The 7616-nt window shown below is 41.9% G+C and overlaps 1 protein-coding gene across 1 annotated transcript; it reads left to right on the top strand.

The window, feature by feature from the left end:
• Nucleotides 1-1536: 1536 nt before the first annotated feature.
• Nucleotides 1537-5923, top strand: LOC104275207 (chromosome unknown open reading frame, human C1orf131). The gene is made up of 6 exons (XM_009871089.1): nucleotides 1537-1668; nucleotides 2056-2112; nucleotides 3224-3319; nucleotides 4002-4088; nucleotides 5080-5126; nucleotides 5794-5923. Exons 1-6 carry the CDS (start codon nucleotides 1537-1539, stop codon nucleotides 5921-5923), a joined length of 549 nt encoding a protein of 182 aa, XP_009869391.1.
• The last annotated feature ends 1693 nt before the right edge of the window (nucleotides 5924-7616 follow it).

Genomic DNA, 7616 nt, shown 5'->3' with positions numbered 1-7616 from the left:
GGATGGGAAGACTTTTTTTTTTTTTTCCTGGTTTCAGATGATCTCGGGAGAAGTATCCTATATTTGACATAAATATATCCCAACAAAATCACTTGATCTGCAGATAGCACTGCCATTATGACAAGAAGTGAATGAAGCGGGAAGCAAAGCCCGTTGGCTCCTTCTGTGCCCAAGAGTTTTTGTGTTCTGCTCTGCTCTTGTCAATAGGCTTGGATGCGAGGTGCCAAAGCTTTCTTCTCTTCTATGGCATCACAGCAACACTTGGCTATTCACAAGCAACGTGCGTCTTGGAGGATCGATGTTGGGTGGTTGATGGGGGAAGGCATGACAGCATTAAATCTCAGTCCTCTGGTTTGGTTTGTTGGTGCTAAATTCCCTCATGGTACGAAAAACTGTAGCCAAGTTACTTCAACAGGGAGGCCTGGGCAGGCTTGGCTAAAACCTGATCTGCCTTCTGTGTCAAGCAGAGGGCCCCTTGCTGGTTGATTGTCTCCAGATTTTACAGCTTCTCTGGTTGTTTTCTTTGAGTTGTGTTTGTGGTCATAGTGTCAGAAGCACAATTCTAAAATAAACTCTGACGTGCCAACACGTGGCTGTCTTGGATTCAGCGAGACTTACTGGTATCTGGGGCTTGGCTGCTTGGAATTGGGAAGTTCGATAGACTGACCAAGCAGTTGGTTGAGTCCATAAACTTTTGTGCTTTTTATGCTATGTTTTTCTCAAAAAATTGCCCTAGTTTTTTATTTTCCTATGATTTTTACAACTTTTTTTTTTTTTTTTGTACCTGGAAAGACTGGTATTAGGCTTGTTAGTAAAATGCTCTGAAAATTTGTGGTTGAAATGACCAACTTTCTCTTGAAGCTTTTGCAGTGGTGAGAGAAGTTTGGGCTTGGTTCTCGTGGATGCAGAGGGAAGCTCCGATGTCACTCTGGGACCTGAACCTGTCACTCATTGTGACTTAAGGTCCTGGAGAGTGAAAAGGGAATGCATTGAAAGCATTCAGGTTCAGTTTCAATGCATCTGCAGTACGCCTGCTTCCTTGGAGGGCAGAGTGCCTTTGAGAGCAAACAGGAAAAGAGGAGCCTTGAACAGACTGTGGTTTCCCTGGCCATGCTGCCTGCCTGCATCAGCTTGGGAGAAGGCAAAGCATCCTCTCAAAGAGATTGATCAGCACATCCTTATGAAATCAGGGGTTGCATATGATCTGAAATAACCCTGAGAGCTCTGTACTGCTCCGAAGTGTCCCATGTGGGATGCTCCTGTAGCAAGCAGGTATGGAGCTCTCCCTGGGGATTTTGTGCTTCTTTCTCTTCCTGGGATATGGTCTGTTCCCCCTGGAGAGTTCCCCTCGAAGTGAGAACTGCTGATGAATGGTCTCTGTGTAAATCGCAGAGGATGTAGTCTTCACCGAACTCATTTTGAGCAAGTAGTTTCTTTAAACAATGTTAAGTGGGATCTGCAGTTTACTTACAATACATCCTTTGGAGCTGTTTCTTTTTTATTAGTTAAGCTGGATAAATGCGCTAATATTCGTCCATGCAGTCACGGATTCAGTTTGTTCTGTGTGATGTTGCCACAGGCTATTGGTACATGGCGCTGTTACCGCTGTGTTCTCTGTCACAAACGAAACGACTTCAAGTTCATGTCCTGTCCTGCATTAGCAGCTCGGTACGGATTTGGAAATGGAAATATGTGTGATGAATAGCATATATGTGGCAGTTTTTAACTTTTAAAATGTAATTGATTCTTGAAAGCATAGCAATTAATTGCAACTATAACTATATTTCGGAATTATGAAACCCTTTCTAAGTGTTAGCAGATGATCTAGGCAGGAAAATGCCTATGTTCCAATAAGACCCTGTAATATCTACATATTAAAAATACCATTGACACTGTGTCTTCAAGTAAAGCTAGAAAAAGATACTGCTGGAAAGCTGTATACTCTTCCCTACAACTCATTTTACATTTCATGGCTTTCAAAAAAAAGGCACATTCAGCATTTAAACTGGTGTTAGTTGTTATATTATCTTGATTTTTTTTTTGTTTTGTTCGTAGAACAAAATAGTAGACCGAGACAAAAATGCAAATGAACAAGAATTTAACTTCGAAAAAGTAAGTCAGCAGGACCTAATCTAACCTATTTTAGTATGCAGGTATGTGTATTTATGTCCTTGGGAAAGCTACAGTAGCACTGATGGGAAACACTTTCAGAAAAAGTTATTTCTTGCAGGTGAGGATTTCCTAACAGGTAATTCTGGGTGCATGCCATGCCAAAGGAGGAGCATGCTGGCTGTTGTCAACTGTTCTGTGTGAAGAAAGGCATGTTAGAACTCTTGTGGCCTTTTTTTATGATATTTCAATGATAATTTAAGGAAGATCACTGTATGTTACCTGTGCAAAACTATGTGGGTGCCCATAATGTTTAACATAGCTCTTTCAGGCCTGTGGTGTTAATCTGGGGTTTCTGATCTCATGTGTGAGGAGAAAAAAAGTGTATTGGCATCTATTTTTGAAACAGCAGATGATCTTTTCCGTTTGTCTTTTTATTCTAGTCTGTTCTTAAGTGATCACAACTAGCATTGGCTTTTTTATATACTAATTTGTTCATAGACTTGAGCAAGTTGGTTTATATGCCTGCTCTTTGATCAGGGATATGCTGTGATGCAGTGAAATCTCTCACTGGAGATTCTGTGTGGAGCACCCTGCTGCTGAGATTTAACCACCGACTTCAAAAATATTATGAGTTTGCCACTGGTTTTGCCAGGATATTCGTGTATAGTGTCAACTATACATATGTGTGGCCACGCTCCACCATCTGCCCATCTGTGTTTCTCACTGGTGAAGTGCTCTGCACCCAGGGAGTGAGGACACTTTGAACGTTGGGTGCTGTAGGTAGCACATGTCGCCGTTCTTCGCTGTGCAGCACCACACAGTTAATTTTTATATGGAGGAGGAGATCCATTCCATATGTTGCTTTATGTGAAATGAGGAGAATCAAAAATTGTCCCCCTCACAGTCCTCACCATCCAGAGGTTAGATGGACAGTGGTTAACTGTTGTGCAGTGCAGCTCCAAACTCAATTAGTTTTATTTTATAACACGCTGATGCGCGGTATGAGCGAAGGTTTCCTTGGGAGTATGACTGTGTTGTGGTCTGTCAAGCATTATTTTCTACCACGTTGGACAAATTGTGAAATGCTTGTGATTTTTCTGTAACGTTCTAGGCTCGTCTGGAAGTGCACAAGTTTGGAATCACTGGCTACAAGAAGCAGGAGCAACGCATATGGGAACAGGAGCGTGCTATCATGCTGGGAGCCAAGGTGATTGCTGCTCGGTTTGTGCTGGGCGGTCACCCAGCTGTTACAGTGCAGGGAAGTGGTAAAAAACACTGGAGGCGGGAGGTGTTGTCACTACTTTTTTAAAACACAAGATCCCGTGCTCTGACCCTTCTCCCACTTCATCCTTTTAAATTTTCTGTTCTTTTTTCTGTAGACCTTTGGAAAAATCGGTATGGTTGTGTTATCAGAGATGATGTATAGATGAAGTACGACTGATTGGGCTGGAAAACATTTACTAATTTTCTACTAGGTCCTTCAAAACTAAATTGTTGGAGAGAGGGGCTTGCTTTTTAAGGTTTCTGTCTCCCAGTGAGTTAAAGATGGAGAAAACTTCAGTCTACACTACCATCAGTAGTGTAAAAGGAGAAAAATAATTTGTAGGTCTTTTTGTGGGGATGGGGAGGATATGGGTTTTCTTTCTGTATGTGGATACCTTGTAGGGCTGATAAAAGAGCATGAACATCCCTCTCCACCAAGGCAGGTGTGGTTTCTCTGTGTCTACCTTACAGACCTTAAGGCCCTTCATCTCACCCAAAAGGAAATACACCATTTCTAATGTTTTCCTACCACCGTCTGAAAAATATTTGCCATGCAAGCATGTGAATATATTTTTGAACCTTTCTGAAAATTTCGTCAGTGGCATTCCTTCCAATCTTTTTTGCAGCCTCCCAAAAAACAACACGTAAACTACAAGACTTACCAAGAGAAAATGAAAGAGAAAAAAGCAGCGAAGGATGATGATAAGGCAGAGGTTTGTGTGAAATTTTCTGTGTAAAAAGGCAGCATGTAAGAGCTAGCCCAAGAGCCTGACAGATAGTGCCTTAGGTGCAGGAGGAGTGCCCGAGCTTGACACCTGCTGCTCCCCACGGAGTGAGTTCCTGGCTCCAGCAGGACTAATGTCATCGGTAAAAGCTGGTTGCGGGCAGTGTGAAGGGCTCAAAGTTAGGCTTGTGTTACAGTGGATTTCACTGCCTGATCTTTTGAGGCTGATGGCAGCAGGTTGCAAGTTTTGTTTGTATTCCTTACCTCTGAAGGGAGAAAAAAATGGCCTTCAATTAAAGTTTGTTGCATGTTATCTTACCACAGAGAGCCAGATCTTCAGCTAGTTTTATATCAGCATGATTTCATCTAGGATCTTAGTCATTGTTTAAAGCAAGGGTGAGGTTTCTGTTGCATCCATCCCCTAGCACAGCCCATCTGGCTCCAGGCCTACTCCCTGCCTCCCCTTGGAGCCTTCTCATGTAGGTGGGAGCAGAATACAGGTCAGGTAATTGTTCTATCATCCTGTTCCCTGCCGCCCTCTTTCCCAGGGGACATACTTCTCCTCTGTCACGTGGCTCCAAGTGCATCCAGTGCATGACTAGACATGGTTTTGAACCCTGTTATTTGACATACACACTCAGTCGGGTGATCAGGCACACCTGCCTGGTAGCAAGTCGATCTTTTGACCCAAGGATCTGTCACATGCCCAGGAAGCAAACCTCTCTCCTCATGCAGCTGGATTTGTGCCTCCTCACGTGGCAGGGGCAGCATGTTGGTCGTGAGAGAGCTGTACTTTCTGTAAGGTGACAGGAAGGGCTCTGGGCACTCCCAGCAGTGCCTCCTGTCATAGCAGGTTGCATCACTTGGCCTGTCTGGTCTCCCAACTGCTTTAAATGCTTACTGCCCCACGAGGCAAATGCGGGTGGTTGTTAAGCCAAGATAGTCTTTTTCCCATTAAAATCTGTATCTTTACAAAACAGGAACTTAAGGCTGATTCTCTTAAGAAGAAGAAGGAACAGAAGGAGAGGTGAGCCATTTTTAATGTGGTTAAAATTAACTGGCTTTTGTATAGGCTCCGCAGTGTATTTTCCCTGTGTAGCCATGAGCAGTCTTACACCAGAAGTTATGCAGATCACGGTGCAAGGAACTTCTCCAGCTGCAGGACTCAGTCACAAAACGGTGATGTTCCTCTGTGTCTGGCAGTTTCAGAGGCTTTAGTTGCGGAGCTTAACTGAAAAGGTGTCAGTTCTGCCCTGACGTGTCTAAGGCTGCAGCTGGAGATGAGATGGATGGAAATCCCTGTGTGTGGACCCGAGATATGCCACTTACTCGGAGCATTTGCCCTGAGAAGGAATTTCTGCAAAACACAAGCAACAGTATGCAGAGGCTTGAAAGATGAAGTGGCATTCTTAATCATAGTGTGGCAGGTTTGCTGAAATGTGCTCTTATCTTCTTTCTCTATCGAAAAGTCAGTGTGTTTCAAAACTTTTTAAAATGTAAATCAGTCTGTAATGTGCTGCAAATCTTGAATGGCCTGCAGGTAATAAATGTTCTGGGATCATTACCTGCTATGATTTTATGTTGCATAATACCAAACACATTGCTTAAGTAGATGACATTTTTCAGCGTATTAAGCATTTTCATGAGTTTCTGTTGTTTCTCCTAATTCTTTTCTTTACCTCTTCCTGTTTCAGGAAGGCCAAAAGGAAGAAGTCGGTGCCTAGCATTTGGCCTGCAGGGCAGGTTGGAAAATTCAGAGATGGAACCTTGATTCTGCAAAGCCATGACATAAAGAAAATCAAATCATCTAAAGTTATCAAATGAACTTATGATACAGAGTGAAATGGACAATATGCATAAAATAGAATTCACATCGCTGCCAACACAGACTTACGGAACCTCTCCCCTTCCCACCATATTCTAATTTTTTTTTACCTTATTTGTTGTTGCAGAATTTTCTATATTCCATTCTACCTTGGGAAGAATGTAAGATTTTATGATTTTATAAATAAAAACAAGACTTTTTTATGAAGAATGTTACACAGACTGTTTTTATTAGTCAGTCCATGCTAAAAAAAGGATTTAAGTTTCTAGTATCACCATATTGGTTATAAGTAAAATATTAATTTAATCCATTAATTAATGGATTAAAATATGTAGACCTTTGCTTTCATCTGGAAGGAATATGGAAAAAACCCAACACCTTACTTTCTCTGAACCTGAAGCAGGTATTCTCAGCTATTTATTTGGCATATGTCTGTTTCTGTGTCTTTGTAAATTGTTAGTGGATAGTGGAACTGCACAACAGTTTTCCTCTCCAGCAGAACCTCTTAAGGTTTCAGAGTTACTTGCTTTAGAAAAATCTCATTTTCATTCCAAAGTTTTGTCCCAGGTCAGAGTGTATTACAGACTCAACTTGCGCATCTCTGCAGAGATCTCCAAGTAAGAACTGTTTTCAAATGGTGGTTTGGTGGCTTGGTTGTTTTGTTTTTAAAAACAAATCCATGTAAGACTGAGCCAAATGAAGCATTGATACTTGGTAGCTCCTGGCTGTATGGTTACCTCCTGTTTGTTTCGATCAGTGTTCCGATGCCTCGTCAGCCTTTTGTATGAAATCTTTGTCAAAACTGAAGTTTTAGTGCTATTTGGATGTCAGCAATTCAGTGTTTATGAAAGAACAGTTTTGTCCTCTGTAGCTATTTTTTTGTTTGTTTTTAAGAGTGTGTTTCCATTAGAAATGGCAATAGCTAAACAAACTTTTGAATATTTTAGGGAGACGCAAAAGTAAGTTTAATTGTTAAATGACACAGGAAAAAGTTCATGCTGTGTTTATTAGTTGTAAAGTTATCTGGAGCTCTGGCAGTGAAGTGTGTGTGTGCGAGAAGGGTAATAGCCCTGCCTGAAGAAACTTCTAGGTGTATTAGTGAAACTCCAAACTTCTCTTAGGTGTATTGGTGAAACCCCAGTACCCCTTGTGATGATTTGGCCCTCGCTGGAAGCCAGGAGCTCACCAAAGCTGCTCTGTCACTCCCCATTTTTAGATGGACAGGGGAGAGGTAGGATGTAACAAGAGGCCCATGGGTTAAGATAAAAAGCAATTCAATGTACGAGTAACAAATGCCGCACGCGCAAGCAATTCAAAACAAAGATTATTTTCTACTTCTCATCAGCGGGTGATATTTAGTTGGCCTATACGGTGAAAGAAACCTGGAAAGGGAGGAATTTGAGATAAGGACAGTAGTTGAGAGAGGTAACGGGCAAAAGATGGACTGAGTAATGTTGAAGAGTAAAACGATTTTGGGGAATTTATATTCTTGTGATTGTGGTGAAGGGACGAGGGGTGGAGGGACGAGGGGTGGATTGTGTGCAGATTGTTTAGTCTTGTTTAGTGTTGGGAGTCTTTGGTTTCTCTGTTTTGATGTTAATACTGTATGATGAATGTAAATTTTAATAATTCGTAAATATGTGTTTCACAGAGGCGAGGGATGGAATGTATTGGGTTGGCCTGGCGGGATTT

Source organism: Apaloderma vittatum, unplaced genomic scaffold (genome assembly GCF_000703405.1).
Source record: "Apaloderma vittatum isolate BGI_N311 unplaced genomic scaffold, ASM70340v1 scaffold35966, whole genome shotgun sequence".
Taxonomy (NCBI): domain Eukaryota; kingdom Metazoa; phylum Chordata; class Aves; order Trogoniformes; family Trogonidae; genus Apaloderma; species Apaloderma vittatum.
Note: the sequence above shows the minus strand (reverse complement) of the source record. Positions and strands in the feature narration are given on the sequence as shown.